The sequence below is a fragment of the Penicillium hispanicum genome (genome assembly GCF_028827665.1).
Source record: "Penicillium hispanicum strain IBT 35686 chromosome Unknown utg000008l_segment0_segment0, whole genome shotgun sequence".
In the NCBI taxonomy this organism is placed as follows: domain Eukaryota; kingdom Fungi; phylum Ascomycota; class Eurotiomycetes; order Eurotiales; family Aspergillaceae; genus Penicillium; species Penicillium hispanicum.
In genome coordinates, this window is record NW_026623200.1 from 404,904 (window position 1) to 422,452 (window position 17,549).

The following is a 17,549-nucleotide window of genomic DNA, read 5'->3' on the forward strand; positions in this document are numbered from 1 at the left end:
AGAAGTGACTGCTTCCACATCCATCTCTCTTACAACCATCTACCTTCCCCTCCCTCAAATTTCGACTGCATCATCCCGACTTCAGAGCTTTCTTACTGTTGCTGACATATCCGTGTCATTTCCCAGGGTCCACGTGTCTTTGTGAGACCCAACAAGATTCAAGGTTACTTCTGTCATCTCTCATTCCTCCGAAAGACCGACCCAGTGACTGAGAGAACGCTTCATACAGGATTCGACACTTCCAAGGCTTTCAGAACAATGGCTGATATGAAAGAGGGTAACTCACCAGGTGAGGCTACTGAGGCGAGTGTCGACCATGGAAAAGATGTCATGGCTGTCCAAGATCTCGCCAGACAGTTCAGTCAACACTCGACCGAGTCCAGCGCTCTCCCAAACCCCTTCATGTCTGAAGCAGGCTCTGAGGTTGATCCGACATCCCCCTCCTTTCAGCCTGAGAAATGGATCCAAGCAATTCTCAACCTTGCCCGAGATGAGGAGCTTCACCTTCGACGGATCACCGGCGTGGGATTCAGAGGTTTGAACGTGTTTGGTTCCGCAACGACAAGAAATATTCAGAGCACAGTGGGTGGCCTATTCTCTGATATGGTTGACCTCGCACGGAACTACATGGGGAAAAAACACCGAAAAGTTCAGATCCTACATGACCTCAACGGCCTGGTCTGTCCTGGTGAGCTCCTGGTGGTTCTCGGCCCACCTGGTTCCGGCTGTAGTACGTTCTTGAAAACGATCACCGGCGAGACCCACGGCCTATATGTTGACTCGGGAGCCGATTTCAACTATCATGGAATAAGCTTCCAGGATATGCACTCCCGATTCAAGGGCGAGGCCATCTACACAGCTGAGCAGGATGTCCATTTCCCTCAGTTGACCGTTGGCACGACACTCGAGTTTGCTGCTTTTGCACGGGCTCCCAGGCATATCCCTGGAGATATCGATCGCCAGAAATATGCGAGCCATCTTCGCGATGTCCTGATGGCCATGTTCGGGATTAGCCACACAGTGGACACCAAAGTTGGGAACGAATTCATCCGAGGGGTCAGCGGTGGGGAGAGGAAGCGAGTGAGCATTGCAGAAGCTGCCTTGAACGGTTCGCCCTTGCAATGTTGGGACAACAGCACACGCGGCCTGGACAGCGCTAATGCCCTCGAATTCTGCAAGACTCTGAAACTTGCCGCAAGAATGCTCCAGATCACTGCAGCAGTGGCTATTTACCAAGCCCCTCAAGCTGCATATGATTTATTCGACAAGGTCCTTCTCCTATACGAAGGACGGCAGATCTTCTTTGGGCCTGCACAAGAAGCCCAACAATACTTCCTGAGGATGGGCTTTGAATGTCCCGAGCGCCAGACAGTGCCAGATTTCCTGACATCAATGACCAGTCCCACCGAACGCCGAGTTAAACCCGGCTTTGAAAATCAAGTTCCCCAAACTCCGGATGATTTCGCGAGAATTTGGAGGTCAAGTCGAGAGTGCCAAAGACTCCTTATGGAAGTTGAGCAGTACAGCATCGAGCATCCTCTCCGAGGTCCGGATTTCCATCGGTTCCAAAAGTCCCGAAGTCTGCAGCAGTCCAAGTTCCAGCGGCAAGAATCCCCATTTACGCTTTCCTACCTGCAACAAGTGAACCTGTGTGTATGGAGAGGCTTTAAACGTGTTGCTGCTGACCCATCGCTGACCATCACCGAAGTGATTGGCAATATTTGTAGCGTGCTGGTCATCAGCAGCATCTTTTACAACCTCAAGCAAGACTCTTTGTCCTTTTACTCCCGTGGGGCCCTGCTCTTTTTTGCCATTGTTATCAATGCATTTAGCAGTGCACTTGAGATCTTGACGTTGTACGCACAGCGTGCCATCGTGGAAAAGCACGCTCGCTATGCTCTCTACCACCCCTCAGCTGAAGCCTTCGCGTCAATTCTTACCGGAATGCCCTTTAAAGTACTGAATGCGATTTGCTTTAATCTCATTCTATACTTCATGACGAACTTGAATCGGACACCTGGAGCTTTCTTTTTCTTTCTCTTCGCTTCCTTCCTCCTGGTGTTGGTCATGTCGAGTTTATTCCGCACGATCGCATCGCTTTCTCGCACACTAAGTCAGGCTCTTTCACCGACAGTTGTTTTAATGCTGGCCCTTGTGATCTATTCCGGATTTCCAATCACTACGCCCTATATGCATGGGTGGTCACGCTGGATCAATTATATTGATCCAATAGCTTACGGACTCGAAGCTCTTATGATCAATGAGTTTCACCATCGGAATTACACTTGCTCCTTATTTGTTCCGTCCGGTCCAGGGTATACTGATAATCCCAAGACTAGGGCCTGCGCAGCAGTGGGGTCCGTGACCGGACAACTCTGGGTGGATGGAGATGCTTATATCGAAAGCAACTTCAAATACGCGGCCTCACACAAGTGGAGAGATATTGTAATTTTGATCGGCTTCTGGTTATTCTTCACTTCGATATACCTGATTGCTACAGACTACATTGCGGCCAAGAAGTCCAAAGGAGAGGTCCTCATCTTTGCTAGAGGCAGAGCTCCAAAGGAAATGGAAAGTGCAACGCGCGATGAAGAGAACAAAAGTGAGAAGGATACTCCTAGTGGGACTCCTGTAACCGGTCTACGCAATATTCCAGCCGGCATCGCGAGGCAGACGGCAATCTTTCACTGGCAGGATGTATGCTATGACATCAAAGTCAAAGGAGATCATAAGCGACTGCTCGACTCTGTCGATGGATGGGTACAGCCGGGAACACTAACAGGCAAGGACTCTGCTCCAAAAGGATTTACACTCTTATGATCCGCTAACCAGTCAATCTTCTTTGATAGCCCTCATGGGTGTTTCAGGTGCCGGAAAAACCACACTTCTTGATGTCTTAGCCAGTCGAGTGACTATCGGCGACATATCTGGCAAAATCTTCATTGATGGCAAGCAAAGAGACTGCTCCTTCCAGAGAAAAACAGGTTATGCTCAACAGCAAGACTTGCACTTGGAGACTTCTACTATCCGCGAAGCCCTCAATTTCAGTGCTATCCTGCGGCAACCAAAACATATTCCGCGCTCTGAGAAGCTACGATATGTGGAGGAAGTTCTTCAACTACTAGAGCTGGATGACATTGCGGACGCTGTAGTGGGTGTTCCTGGAGAAGGTATGTCCACCGATTCTCAAAGACGAAGGCCTAATTATTGATTGTCACGGTGGTAGGACTCAATGTGGAACAAAGAAAAAGACTCACTATCGGAGTTGAGCTTGTTGCAAAGCCTGAGCTACTTCTCTTCCTGGATGAACCAACCTCGGGTCTCGACTCTCAGACGTCTTGGTCCATATTAACACTGCTTCAAAAGCTCAGAGACAATGGTCAGGCAATCCTTTGCACTATTCACCAACCGTCTGCGATGCTTCTTCAGCAGTTTGATCGAGTACTCTTGCTTGCGAGTGGTGGAAAGACTGTCTATTTCGGTCCAATCGGAGCCTCTGCATCGACCATGCTGACATATTTCGAAAGAAATGGCGGGAGTAAGTGCCCAGATGATGCTAACCCAGCCGAATATATGCTGGAGGTCATCGGTGCCGCACCAGGATCTCACACGGAGATTGATTGGACTGAGGTCTGGAGGCAATCCCCAGAGCGAGATGATGTGCATGCCCAGCTCGAGCAATGGGAACGAGAGCGACCAAGGAATTCGCGCCCGAATGACATGCATGACCTGCAATACTACGATGAATATGCAGCACCTATGCATGTCCAGCTCTATGAAACCTTGATCCGAATTTTCCAACAATACTGGCGAACACCAAGCTATATCTGTTCGAAGATTGGGCTCGTTACTACAACGGTTTGTCATATTCCTGACTCTACAAACTACACTAAATGGCCTCTGATAATGAATACTTTAGGGTCTTTTCATCGGGTTCTCCTTTTACCGCGCTCCGAACACCCAGCAAGGCCTACAAAATCAAATGTTTGGTCTCTTTATGCTCATGACTATCTTTTCGCAGCTGGTTCAGCAGATCATGCCACAGTTCGTTACCCAGCGTGCCCTCTACGAGGCCCGAGAGCGACCATCCAAGACCTATTCATGGGTGTCCTTTATGCTTTCTAACATCCTCGTCGAGATTCCGTGGTCGCTTTTCTGCTCAGTCCTTCTGTACTTCACCTGGTACTATCCCATTGGCCTTTACCGCAATGCAGAGCCGACAGACACTGTCCACATGAGGGGTGCGCTCGCCTGGCTTCTCGTCCTGACCTTTATTCTTTTCTCCAGCACATTTGCCCATATGGCAATTGCGGCTGTCGAGACCGCTGAAACGGGTGGAAACCTTGCCAGTCTCTGCTTCTCCTTGATCCTGTCATTCTGCGGCGTGTTGGCTGGTCCCTCTGCCTTGCCGAGATTCTGGATCTTCATGTACCGCGTCTCACCGTTCCATTACCTCATCTCTGGATTACTCTCTGCCTCGGTGGCAGGGACGACGGTACGGTGCGCGGCTGAGGAGTATTTGCACTTTGACCCTCCGACAAACATGACGTGCGGCGAGTACCTGAAGAATTACATCCACTACGCTGGGGGTTATGTGGCGGAGCCCTTGACCCGGACCGGCTGTGCATTTTGCCCCATTGCCGATACTAACACTTTCCTCAGAAGCGTTTCTAGCAACCCTGACGAGGAATGGATGAACTTCGGCCTGATGTGGGTGTACATCGTCTTCAATATCTGGGGTGCAGTTGTCCTGTATTGGATCTTCCGGGTCCCCAAGAAAAGCAAGAGCCGCAAGCCAACCATGGAGACGCGTCCTCTATTAATTCAGAATGCCGAAGAAACCGTTTGAGATGTTTGATGTATTTTCTAGCAGCGACGACGAATTCAATGTGACCCATGAATTCGCACTGAAGGAGGGAGTGTTAAGAGCGAGAAGGAAGGATTGATGGATATCATGGAACTATCAACTAGCCACGGCGATTATCCGGGAAGACACTAGCATTACTTATCAGTATGTCTCATCTCAATTGATATGATTTCATTACTCAAGCGATTGACAAAGACACCAAAAGGAATCCCCGCGATTATCCTGGGGATTTTACGTAAAACAATATCCGTCATAGACTCCCGCTCAGCCCCGATATCGTACATATTTTGATCAGCATTCGTTTCCGCGCAAAGCCGACTAGACGGACCCGGGGTAGTGGCCGGGCCGGTTGACTACGCCGGGCCGGGGAAACTACCAGTAACCAACTATTCATACAGAGTAGTACATACTGCAGCACCTCGGGAAGCTAAACTGCGTTGCGCAGGCGGTGCCGGCGCCTGTGGAGGTTGGCATGGCGGAACTAACAAGAATTGGCCAGCCGGCACCCGTCGTGAAGAATCCTGCAGATGCAGTCGTGGGGCGAATCGACGCGTTCTTCAACGCGGTCTCTGCTAGCGCAGCCTCATTGGCCATGAACAACGTTTCTCGAAGCGGCTCATCTCCCCACATCCAGCGGTCCGGCGTGTAACAACGTTATCCATCAGCATTCTCAAATTTCGCGGGATTGGTATCCAGCGTGCCCTAGGGTTATGTCCATCGCCACGCGCCAAGAGAAAAAAAATATGGGTCGTTATGCTTCTGCCCCCGGTCAACTCCACGGCGCGCGACCTCGGGGATCTTTTCCTCTCGTCTGCCTCGCTGGGGCGTTTGCTTTTCCCTTCCGATCTGTCCCTCAGCCATCATGAGTGTCCCGGAACGCCCTCGTTCGATCCCACAGATCTACGATGACCCGTCAGACACGGAAAAGGTCCACTCGGAGAAGGCGCCTCTCGAGGATGATCCCTTCGGGAATGAAGAAACTGGGGAAGTCAAGTATCGTGTCATGAAGTGGTGGTGAGTATCCAACTCTGTGGACTGTGGCATATGGTCACGGATTTGCGTGATTCTGACAATGTCTGCAGGCAAGCGGGCATGCGTAAGGAATCCAGCACTGGCTGTCACTCGTGGCTATGGGATCGCTCGCTAAATGATTGTTATAGTGATGGTTGCTGAAAACATCTCGCTCGGTATCCTGTCTCTTCCCTCCGCCGTGGCGACGCTCGGCATTGTCCCGTGAGGAATCTTTCCGCGATTGCAGTCTGGGAAGCATGCTGACCACCTACCAGGGCATTCCTCATTATCCTCGGTCTGTCGGTCATATCATGGTACACCGGATACATCATGGGTCAGTTCAAGCTGCGGTATCCCCAAGTGCATAGCATGGGTGACGCTGGGGAGCTCCTCTTGGGCCCGTTCGGACGAGAGCTGTTCTATTTTGGCCAGCTGCTGTTCATCATCTTCCTGATGGCCAGCCACATTCTCACCTTTTCGGTACTGTTCAATACAATCACAAACCATGGTACCTGCACCATCGTCTTCGGGGTGGTAGGCTTGATCGTCAGCTTCCTCGGCGCCCTCCCGCGGACAACAGAGAAGGTATTTTACATGTCCACTGTCTCGGCTGTCAGCATCCTCACGGCCACCATCGTGACCATGGTGGCCATCGGAGTCCAGGCCCCCGACAACGTCGAGAACGATATTACCACCTCCCCTAGCTTCTCGGAGGCCTTCCTCGCAGTCACCAACATCGTCTTCGCTTTCATCGCCCATGTGTCCTTCTTCGGCATAATGTCAGAGATGGAAGATCCGAAGATGTTCCCAAGGTCCCTGGCTATGCTCCAGGTTGTTGATACTATCATGTACATTGTGACTGCAATGGTCATCTATTGCTACGCGGGCCCAGATGTGTCTTCACCAGCCCTCTCATCGGCCGGGCCGCTGATGAAAAAGGTTGCCTACGGCCTGGCCATTCCTACGGTACATTCTCTCCGCCCTCCGGTCCTCTACACCGGAGCTCTTACTGACTTATGACAGGTCATTGTTGCAGGTGTGGTTTTCGGCCATGTTGCCTGCAAGTACATCTACGTCCGAATCTTCCGCGGCGAGCGCTCGCACCATATGCACCAGCGGAGCTTCTTGGCCACAGGTACCTGGGTCGCGATCGGCCTGGGTACGTGGACCATTGCCTGGGTTATCGCCGAGTCGATCCCCGTGTTCAATGACTTGTTGAGCTTAATTGTATGGTCCCCACAAGTATTCGGATGGTGTGGATTGCTAATGTTGCCGTGCAGAGTGCCCTCTTTGGAAGCTGGTTTAGCTGTGAGTCTTGATCTACGTGTTTATGGGAGCGGGTGCTAAGAAATTTCTGAACAGACGGTCTCCCTTCCATCTTCTGGTTCGTTATGAACAAAGGACAGTGGTTTGCAACACCGAAGAAAATCACACTCTCGATCCTTAATATGGGGATTCTGGGAATCGCCTGTGCTATTGTACGTCTCGTCCATGAAGAGAAAAAACTGTTTGCTGACGAGAATAGTGCGGACTGGGGCTGTACGTCTCAGGCAAGTCAATCAACGAAAGCTCGTCCAAGGCCAGCTGGACTTGCGCCAACAATGCGAAATAGATTCGTTCGACTCGTGGCGGGGACATTTGGCCATGTCCTCTGATTATGCTAGATCTTCTATCTTTGGATTCATGTGCGGATATAGAAGTATTTTGACCCAGTCCTTTCGCATGGCACGAAGTGGCTGGGCGAGCCCGATCAATGTAAATAGCTAAATAGTGCAGTTGAATGGCATCGAAGCTTTGCAGTTTCACCATTTCACGAGAAATTCAACTCTTAAAGCCGAGTTCAAAGCCCGCCCCACGTCTGTAACCTCTTCAAACCCCTAGCGCATCCAATGCTTCTTCCAATTGGTCTGCGGCTTTCTCTTGAACATTTACTCACCGACCTGTGCAATGGAAAGTAGTACTTTCGATCGCATACTCGAAGCTATACTCGAGACGGAGGTGAGGGCCGCCTGAGTACCTGGTGGGCTCTGAGCCACTCACAGCGTGGATTCAACCGTCTTCGCCACTTCCGGTGGAGAATTCAACATCCACTTTCGACTTGACATCGACGCAAGCGAGGGGCAACCATGTCGACCCCCAAGACTCAAGTCAAAGTCGCATGTCTAAACTGGTGGGTCCTGCGCCAGAATCGGGGCGCTCGCATCTTTTGACTGACGATGAGCAGCCGGGCCAGCAAAACGCGTTGTGACGGACAACGCCCGTGTGCAACAGTAAGTGCCTCGGATGATTTGACTTCTTGGCCCGGTAGGAGATCTTTTTGTACTGGATCTGATACCTTGCAGTGCTTGGCCACTCAGCGCGACTGTCACTACCGTCCCAGTCGAAGAGGTGGTGCACGAAGGGGTGAGCGATATGAACATGCAAAGAAGCAGCGCACTCATGCCGCGGGCTACCCACCAGCATCCCCGTTCTCTCCGCTATCGACCGAGAACAACCGTATGGCCCATACTCTCCTGTTTCTCGGACCAAGTGCAATATCGTGCTGACGCGAAAGTAGACTCCTTGGGAGACGGAATTGTCGGCCTTATCTATCCATTCAATGACTTACAGGGTGTCAGAGGCTTGGATGATTCCGGGCTGTTGTCGGAAATATCTCAACCTAGCCGCACCATAAATGCTAATGATTCAAATCCATGGAGTATACGAACCTATCGATGCGAGGGCGAATTGTAAGTCCCTTCTCTCTTGGTGGCTGATACGTTGTAATCTAACAGTTCCTGTCTCTTCGCTTCTACAGGATCAATGCATATTATATTTTCATCCATCCTTATCTCCCATTGTTGCCTTCCTCTACCTTGCCTAGATTCTCGGATCGTCCTTTCAAAGTGTCCTTGACGAATGTTCAGCCAGACAGATCATGCTTGCCGTTCTGGCCAACATCCTCCTTCGGGCTGGCAATAATGGCCATCTTGGTATTGATTCCTCTTCCAGATGATCCAAGCCCAATGCGAGAAGGGTCCATTGTGGTACGAAGAGCATACGCTAGTATGTACGCGCAGGCTGCGCTTGACGCCGTTGACAACTATGACTTGGCTGCCAACCATGACCAGGACGCGGCTTCTCAGGAATCTCTCAACTCGCATGTTCCAGCAATCCTGGAGCCTGTTATGGCCCTCTTATTGCTTGGGGTCTACGAGTATTGCCAGAATGCTAATCGAAGACAAATGCGCGCTCGAATATATCAAGCATTGACCATTTCTATGGATCTTTCGCTCCATAACCTGAGCCTAGAGAGCCCGAATCGCTCAAATGCTCACAGGCGAGTGTGGTGGATGACAGTTAGTCTCTCAGGAACCAGAAGTGAATGTGTCTTTCTAACAAAGCTGAAGATGTATCTTGTCTACCAGTCTGCCATTTTCAATCATTCGGTGGGATTGATGAAGTTAGCCATGCTGTTCCTTCTCTTAACTGACCGATCATCATCACCCAGTCGCCCATTGTCATGATACATGACTCACGGATCACCACACCCTTTCCAGAGATTTGCGGCAACCGGGAGGTAGGCAATTCTTGACTTTCGGTCAAAACCATACTAACCGGCGTATAGCTTTGGCCAGTCTTGATGAGAGCACAAGACACACTTTTGAAGACCGGCGCCATAGCAAAAGAATTGACCGAGGACAAGATTAATGGCCCTCACGAGCTGCTCCGTGAACGTGTTTGTGAACTCGACAGCGCTGTGCTTGGCTTGGCTGCTGAACTGGATCAGCCGCGCGAAATGACGGCCACAGGCGGGGACGATGCTTCAGCCTCCCAGAACCTATGGCTTAAAGCTCGGTTCTTGGCTCACACGTACGTCCAGGATGTCTATCCCGTCCTCTACTTTGGAAATAAAAGACTGATCGGAGTTACAGCGCCCGAATAAAACTACACCGATTCCGGGCTTTCGGCGACTACCCCGTATTTCTCGACAAGTTCTGCGACCTGAGCGCAATCAATAGCTCTCATTTCTCAGATTTTTCTTTTACCCTCTCACCGGGAAGATTGGCGGACATTGATTCGATCTTTCCTTTCACTGAACAAGAATCCACGCATATCTGCCTCAAAGCCGCATTGGCCCTGTCGCGAATTCTCCGCCACTTCGCCTGGCCAAATCCTTTCTACTCAGATGCTGTGGCGGGCGGCAAGCCATCCGACGCTCTCCGGGATTCGACGGGCTCGTGTCCTCCGCCTGCTACTCGTCTTCAATATCCCCGATCGCTGCCATACCTGGCTTGTTGTGGAATGCAATGCTGCTATGTGCTGATGATGCTCCTACGGAAAGTCCGCTCATCATTATGCTCCGGGGACCTATCGACGTGCTATTATCTTCTGGGGCACCCAGAACCAGGAACAGAAAGGCAAGATGCTGAGAGACTGATTGAGGAGTTGCGACACGGAGTCAAATCTGTGTGTCTCTTTATGGCGTCCAACGCAGTGTTTGAAGGCGTCATTGGCATGGCACGCGAAGTAGAGACAATCTATAGTGCTCATTTTCATGATTGATAGATTTTGACCTAGCAGTGGTACACCATTAACCCTGACGGGTTCTATATACTTTGAGAGCTCACGTTTCTCTTATAGGCAGGAGTGGCTTCTTCAGATCATTGTTGGGTAGCCGAGAGATCTGATCGTTCTAATGGCCTATCATCTCGGATCATGGAATCATACAGGAATAAGCAGTACTTCCTTCCAGTCGGCTAATCGGCTCATCCAACTCACGGTGTTGTGATATAGATTGACTCATCCGGAGGATTTCGGTGTTTGATCTCGGCGAATCAACACTGCAGTCTGCCAATCAAAGCCCGGACCTCCCCGCCGTGGCGAAGATCCACCTGTCATGAACATTGCTCTTCTTTACTTACTTCCTCCTACTTGGCTACACGCCGTTCAGGCCGATTGAGATTCCATGAGCAGAACAGCATGCCGCATACCGCTTGCGAAACCATCATCGCCGTCCCAGCCAACTCTGAATACTATGATCTCGGCCACTTCTCGCGCAAGATCACCACCCTCTGCGATGATACCCAAGTTTGGTTCAACCGTGGCTTGATTTGGCTGTATTCGTTCAATCACGCGGAATCTGCATACTGCTTTGAACAAGCTATTGCCCATGATCCCGGCTGTGCCATCGCTTACTGGGGACTCGCATATACCCTGGGCCCCAACTACAACAAGCCCTGGGAGAAATTTGACACGGCAGACCTCAAGGCCTGCGTTGCGCGTTCTTACCATGCGTCGCGAAAGGCGAAAGAGATTGCCGCTGATGCATCTCCAATCGAGCGGGCGCTCATTGACGCCGTTCAATTTCGCTATCAGAGTGACTATGTGACACCGGATCTGGCCTCCCAGAACAAGGCTTATGCCACTGCGATGGAGTCCGTCTACCGCGAGTTCAAGAACGACCTCGATGTCGCCGCACTATTTGCCGATGCGCTGATGAACCTGACCCCATGGAGCCTTTGGGATCTTTTCACTGGCAAGCCTACACCCAACGCTCCCACCATGGATGTCAAACGGGTTTTCGAGACTGCTCTCGACCAGGAAGGGGCACGCCAGCATCCTGGCCTGCTGCATTTATATATTCACTTTATTGAAATGTCTCCATTTCCAGAAGAAGGCGTCGTCATCGCAGACCATCTGCGCGATCTGGTCCCGGATGCTGGCCATATGCACCACATGCCCACTCACCTCGATATCTTGGTGGGAGATTGGCGCCGCTCGGTAGCATCGAACCACGCATCTACACTTGCCGACGAAAGATACGTGCGCGGAAGCGGCGCTTTCAACTTCTACACCTTTTACCGCCTACATAACTACCACTCCCTGGTCTACTCGGCGATGTTCGCTGGGCAGTCGAAAGTTGCATTGGACGCGGTAGATCGCATGGAATCAACTCTGCCCGAAGAACTGCTTCGCCAGAAGTCGCCCCCTATGATCGACTGGCTTGAGCATTTCCTCATGGCTCGTGTGCATGTCATGGTGCGCTTCGGCATGTGGCAAGATATCATCGCCATGGAACTGCCCAAGGACAAGGAGCTGTATTCCATCGTGACGGCGGCAACACATTACGCTAAGGGCGTGGCCCTCGCGGCTACCCACCAAGTCGAGGCAGCCGACAAAGAGCGCGAGCTTTTCCAGAAGGCCCACGAACTTGTGCCCAAGTCGCGCCATGCCTATAACAGCTCTGCCAGGGATGTTTTGGCTGTCGCACGCAAGATGCTAGACGGGGAGATTGAGTATCGTCGGGGCGAGTACGACCAGGCCTTTGCTAGTCTGCAAGAGTCCATTGAGCTTGATGATAAGCTTTCTTATAGTGAGCCGTGGTCCTGGATGCAGCCTTCGCGGCACGCGTATGCTGCCCTACGCCTTGAGCAAGGCTACGTGGAAGAGGCTGCGGCAGTCTATAAGGCCGACCTTGGCCTGGACAACACTTTGATCCGGCCCCGTCGCCATCCGAATAATGTATGGTCCCTCCGGGGCTATCATGAGTGTTTGGTTCGTCTTGGAAAGGCGGAAGAGGCGGCTGCGATTGAGCAGAGCCTTCGTCTTGCCAAGGCAACCGCCGATGTGCCGATACATTCGTCTTGCTTCTGCAGATTAGACACGTCTCAAGCCCCGAAGATCAGCCATTGCGGCAGTGAGGGAAACTGCCATTGAAGGTAGCGCGCTGACTTTGAATGACTGGGAATAGGAGTAGTTTTACCGTACATTTCAGCTCTGCTAGGCTTGGGAGGATGCCTTCTTTCTCAAACAGACATCGCTAGGATTCGGCCCCTATATTAAGAGTTTGAACATATATTCTCTAGCCCAGAATCAATGTCGATAAGGCAACTTTCCCGAGATTCTTTCCCACTGATTTTCACTTCCTATTTGGGAATGTGGGTCACAGCTGAATGGGCGGTGAGAAATACTGCCGGGGTCTGAACGATGGAAACACGCATCTTGGCAGCAGATCGCCACCAGATAGGATTCAACAAAGGGGATAGAAGGGATCTTGGTCTTGGCCTCTGGTCGAGAAGTACCAGACAGGTGGCCACTGCATCAGAAGCAAATTCTGGGCCAGTCCAATGCGAGGATGCACCCGACAATCAACATGAACCCACTGATGCCTCCCTCAGATATGGCTTCGTTCCATCCTGAAAGCATGAGAGCCTGGCTCTACTCCAGCACCTCTGGTGGCCTTGAAAAGAACCTACACCTTGAATCGTTTGCGCGGACTCCCCGGCCCCCACAGGGCAACGAGGTCCTGGTGCAAATTTTCTCCGCAGCGCTGAACCCACTGGACTACAAGTTCCCCGAATGGGGGCTGCCCGCACAGATGGCCATCGGCGTTCCTGCGTCACCAGGAATAGATTTTTGCGGGCGTGTGGTTGCGACAGGATCACTCGCCGCGCATCTCAAAGAAGGCCAGCTCGTTTTCGGCTGTGATACGCGGCCGAGGCAGTTCGGGTCGCTCGGGGAATATCTCAGTATCACGGCGGATTATATTACGACGGTGCCGGACAACGTCACAGTGGATCACGCCGCTGCTGTGCCTTTTGCAGGACAGACCGCGTACCAGAGCCTCGAGGGGCATGTGAGATCCGGGGAGAAGGTACTGATCAATGGGGGTTCGGGTGGTTGTGGCGTGTTCGCGATTCAGATCGCGAAGCAGATGGGGTGTCACGTTACAACGACCTGCTCGACTCGGAACATGGAGCTGTGTTTGCGAATGGGCTCCGACGACGTGATTGACTATACGGCGGAGACGGACCTCGTGGCGAAGCTGCGCCAACGCAAGGTGGTCTTTGACTGTATCATTGACTACATTGGCTCGCCTTCGACGCTGTATTACCAGTGCCATCACTTTCTCAAGGAAGACGGAGTATTTGTGCAAGTTGGTGCATCGACTTTCCTGACTTTTCTGGGACGACTCGGCTGGCCCTCTTTCCTCGGCGGAGGACGGCGAAGGTATGTCATTTTGAAAATGAAGCACAGTCAGAAGCAGCTGGAGCAGATTGGGACGTGGCTGGCCGAGCGCACATTACAGGTGCAGCTGGACGGCGTGTATGAATTCCATGATGCACGGAGAGCATTTGAGAGGCTTCGATCAGGACGTGCGAGGGGGAAGATCGTGGTCCACGTTACAGACCAACACGGCCAGAGCATGGAGTCGTTTGGCATTGGGCTTTGATAGCACTACAGATCGCGGAAGGATTAAAGTCGAGGCCCACTCATCACGTAAAATGTTTCGCTATAACTACCAAGGTAGGGTCGGATCCTGTCCACCCATTTCTGCTCTTGGCTATTTGCGCCCGACTACCAGCCTGAAAGGTTAAAAGATGCTAGATCTCTGCATTTCCATTCTAGCCAGAACGGCGACTTCTCAATTCTCCGGCTAGCTGGCAGTTGGTCGTGTGTCCCTCGCCGTTGCCATGTGGGCCCATCTCCTCGTCTCGCTCGGCCTCGTCCTGGCAATGTGCAGTCTATCTGCTGCCTTGCCGTCGCAAGCACATGCGTCTCCATTCATTCGACGAGCAGGCATCCTCGGGAGCAGTGTGGCCAGTCCCTGGCCGAAGCAGGACACGTCGTATCCGATCCCGTACTGTCTCAAGGCCTCTGGGAGCACAGACAACGACAACAAGGTGGCGGCATGGTTTGCGCAGGCCATCCAATTGTGGGAGAAGCCGCCAGCTGTCACTAGTTCCAATCGCGAGTTTACACTGCCCATCAAATACCAGAAACTGGCGTCGTGTCCCCCAAGCGGGAAACATGACGACCTCCTAGTCGTCAGCGTCACAGACGGCGACCAGATCTTCACCACGTTGGGACATAACTACGAGCAAGAGCACACAATGGAGATCGGCAAAGAGTTCCTGGATATCAAAACGTCGGATACCGCCAAGGTACATCGGCGCATTGGCCGGATTGCGCACGAATTGGGTCGGAACATGGGCCTCCCCAACGAGAACCAGATCAATTCCAAGTACTTCGTGGTCGTATGCGAGCATCTGTGAGTCGTTTGCTTCCGGTCGAATTCTGCTGTGTAGATTGCTTACTCGGACAAAACGATAGACAGGGCTACTCCGATATCGTGGAAAAACACGGCTCAGCCTCGGCCCAGAAAGCGTGCAAAGACCTCCAAGTGGCGACAGAAATCGGGTGGAGAGAGGCTATGCAGATTGCCCCATACAAGCTCGGCCAGATGGCCGGGTTCACAGGTCCCCGGCACCGGTGGAGTGACACATCCATCATGGCTCTTGCCACGGGCACTTTTGGCCAAATACGTCGAGTGATGCACACCCGAAAGGATGTCCTGTACCTCAGGAACGGAGGCGGGTACAATATCGATACCCCCCTTCCGGTTGATTGGTATGGCAGAGGCCCAAGCATTGATGATCTGAGAGCCCTACTGAGCTTCTACGATGCGACGGAGGCGATTAATGAACTCGAGGGAGTGAACGCACCTCTATATGATGACGATGTCAGTCCCCCTGGATACGATTATAATAACCAGGACGCTTTGTTCGAATATGACGAGTGCGACCTGCCATCGTATGAGGAATCTGAGTTATGAACCCGGTTGGCCGTCATATGAAAATGGAGAAACAGCGTGGTAGCGGTCATAGAAAAGCTTCCGCGATCATATATAGTAGTACCAACTTGGCTATCTTTTAGAGTTTCATAGTCACAGGCCTTTTGTCCCGGTTATTTCGATCTATCTGGAAGAGGTTGCGTCGAGCATCTCCTTCAACCATTCATGGATCCTCCAAACCACCGCTCGCCCCAGTTCAAAGAATCAATGGCCGAGCTTCTCTCTCTCTCTCCCTCCCTCTCTCTCTCTCTCTCTCTCTCCCACTCATCCACCAGCCCAGACCTCTCGCTCTTTGCCATTCAAGATGTGTGCTGTTCATGGGGTGTTTAGCCATGGGTCCATGAGCAGCTCTCGGGCAGTCTGTCTCTCGTCTGGGTCCCACCGCAGCATTTTTCGCATGAACTGCATGAACAACACTTTGTTGTCGCCTTCCAGATATCCCTCTAAATCCTCTAATGACCAGTCAGGTATTCTCGCATTTCCCTTCCAGTGACCTATTTATCCATGGGTGTTAGAAAACCTCATAGCAATCATGAAATGAGGGATATTTACCTATTTCATTCCAGTATTCTTGGCTCCCATTGTAGCCGCGAAGGAATTTCGCGGGCGGAGGACCAAGAATTGCCATCATTTCAGCCAGGAGGTGGTCGTTCGAATGCTGCTTGTCGGGGCCTCTGCCGTCGAATAGATGATGGTCTTCGAACAAGTCCCAAACCTAATAACTCGTGTTAACGGCGCAGGTCTCTTCTGGATGTGAGCGTGCATTATATACCAATGTTCCAACATTCCAAATATCCACTTTTGATGTCCACTTTTTCCCAAGAATGACCTCTGGCGCTCTGTAGATATCCGGCTGAATCAATCCTTCATGCACATCACCAATTCGAGCATCACCAAAATCAGATAGGATAGGCATCCCATAGCCGTTCCAACCCCGTTTGCGGTGAAAGAATCGGGATTGATAGATCGTATTGCCACAACTGAGCTTGCGTGGGGTTGGCTCCGCCTCCTCCGATTTTTCCCAGTCTCTGAAGATGGAATCATCCCGGGCACTGATGATGATATTTTTCGCTTGTATATCTAGATATCATCAGTCAACTTTGAAGAAATAGCCCTAGAAAAGGGAGGGCTGTACTCTAATCAGGGAACAAACCAGTGTGAATGACATGGGCCTCGGAATGTAGGTAGTCCAGTGCAAGCAAGAGTTGCTGCAGTAGTCCCTTTAACAGATCCTCTGTCAAGCTTGGGGGGTCAAAGGTTGCCTGAAAATGCAAAACGCTGGTCAAGGGCGGTTCGAAGACGATGCATTGGTAACTGCCCTTGGGCCCGTTTATTTCAAATGCATCTAGCATGGATCGGACAAGTCCACTGCCAGGATGCTTTGTGTCGATAGTTGAAAGGTGCTTAAGAATCTCGACCTCCCTGTCAACCTTCAAGCTATGTATGTGTACCTTCAACGCAACATAGCGATGTTTTCTGCTTCAAAATTAGCGAATGGTTACTAGTAAAATAGCGGTCATCGTACTGGACATCGCGACAGAACCAAACTGTGGAGTTGGCTCCAAAGCCAAGTTTGCTAATGACTTGATATCTGGACCGGAAAACATCACCAATCCGGACAGGATAGTAAAGCTCTTTTTCATAGGCGGGCATTCGCTCTTCTTCGATCCTTTTGTTCATGTCGAGAGCCAGAAATCCCGACGATCTAGCAACTCGAAAGGGAGACGGCTCTCGGCGCCAGAAACCGCGACCGAATCCAAGGAAAAACTTCTTCATTGGCGTTTATTTGTTGACGGGAAGGATTTGAAGTGTAGAAGAAGAAAAGCCTCCAGGAGCGAGCAAAGCTGTGGACTGGTCAAGGAGAAATAGTTGAGTAGAATAATCAAGGTTCGGGGTGTGATAAAGGGAGTTGTTAGTGCCTCAGGTGTCGGTGCCTCGGGGTCTTCCTGTCATCTCAAGTTAAGATCATGTCTCGTCTTTGGTTCCTGGGCTTTCATAACGTCAGCCTTGCTTCCTCTGAACCTCGCAGAACCATTAGAGCTGGTGCCCGATATA

General features: G+C 51.5%; 7 protein-coding genes across 7 annotated transcripts; 5 read left to right on the top strand and 2 right to left on the bottom strand.

The window, feature by feature from the left end:
- Positions 1-258: 258 nt before the first annotated feature.
- N7459_008988 (uncharacterized protein) lies at positions 259-4,849 on the top strand (the record flags this gene model as incomplete). The annotated part of the gene is made up of 4 exons (XM_056948156.1): positions 259-2,760; positions 2,804-3,170; positions 3,227-3,858; positions 3,920-4,849. The coding sequence occupies 4 exons, from the start codon at positions 259-261 to the stop codon at positions 4,847-4,849; spliced, it is 4,431 nt and encodes a 1,476-aa protein (XP_056795381.1).
- Positions 4,850-5,729: 880 nt separating this feature from the next.
- N7459_008989 (uncharacterized protein) lies at positions 5,730-7,490 on the top strand (the record flags this gene model as incomplete). Its single annotated transcript, XM_056948157.1, has 8 exons — positions 5,730-5,881; positions 5,950-5,963; positions 6,028-6,100; positions 6,154-6,844; positions 6,902-7,105; positions 7,159-7,186; positions 7,241-7,356; positions 7,404-7,490. 8 exons carry the CDS (start codon positions 5,730-5,732, stop codon positions 7,488-7,490), a joined length of 1,365 nt encoding a protein of 454 aa, XP_056795382.1.
- A 1,393-nt stretch (positions 7,491-8,883) lies between these two features.
- On the top strand, positions 8,884-10,423 carry N7459_008990 (fungal specific transcription factor domain-containing protein; the record flags this gene model as incomplete). The annotated part of the gene is made up of 4 exons (XM_056948158.1): positions 8,884-9,306; positions 9,369-9,437; positions 9,486-9,730; positions 9,793-10,423. 4 exons carry the CDS (start codon positions 8,884-8,886, stop codon positions 10,421-10,423), a joined length of 1,368 nt encoding a protein of 455 aa, XP_056795383.1.
- Positions 10,424-10,840: 417 nt separating this feature from the next.
- N7459_008991 (tetratricopeptide repeat protein) lies at positions 10,841-12,577 on the top strand (the record flags this gene model as incomplete). Its single annotated transcript, XM_056948159.1, has 1 exon — positions 10,841-12,577. One exon carries the CDS (start codon positions 10,841-10,843, stop codon positions 12,575-12,577), a length of 1,737 nt encoding a protein of 578 aa, XP_056795384.1.
- A 436-nt stretch (positions 12,578-13,013) lies between these two features.
- N7459_008992 (NAD(P)-dependent alcohol dehydrogenase) lies at positions 13,014-14,093 on the top strand (the record flags this gene model as incomplete). The annotated part of the gene is made up of 1 exon (XM_056948160.1): positions 13,014-14,093. One exon carries the CDS (start codon positions 13,014-13,016, stop codon positions 14,091-14,093), a length of 1,080 nt encoding a protein of 359 aa, XP_056795385.1.
- Positions 14,094-14,682: 589 nt separating this feature from the next.
- N7459_008993 (uncharacterized protein) lies at positions 14,683-14,910 on the bottom strand (the record flags this gene model as incomplete). Its single annotated transcript, XM_056948161.1, has 1 exon — positions 14,683-14,910. One exon carries the CDS (start codon positions 14,908-14,910, stop codon positions 14,683-14,685), a length of 228 nt encoding a protein of 75 aa, XP_056795386.1.
- An 899-nt stretch (positions 14,911-15,809) lies between these two features.
- On the bottom strand, positions 15,810-17,270 carry N7459_008994 (putative protein kinase; the record flags this gene model as incomplete). Its single annotated transcript, XM_056948162.1, has 5 exons — positions 15,810-15,988; positions 16,047-16,209; positions 16,267-16,574; positions 16,648-16,970; positions 17,020-17,270. 5 exons carry the CDS (start codon positions 17,268-17,270, stop codon positions 15,810-15,812), a joined length of 1,224 nt encoding a protein of 407 aa, XP_056795387.1.
- Between the last annotated feature and the right edge of the window lie 279 nt (positions 17,271-17,549).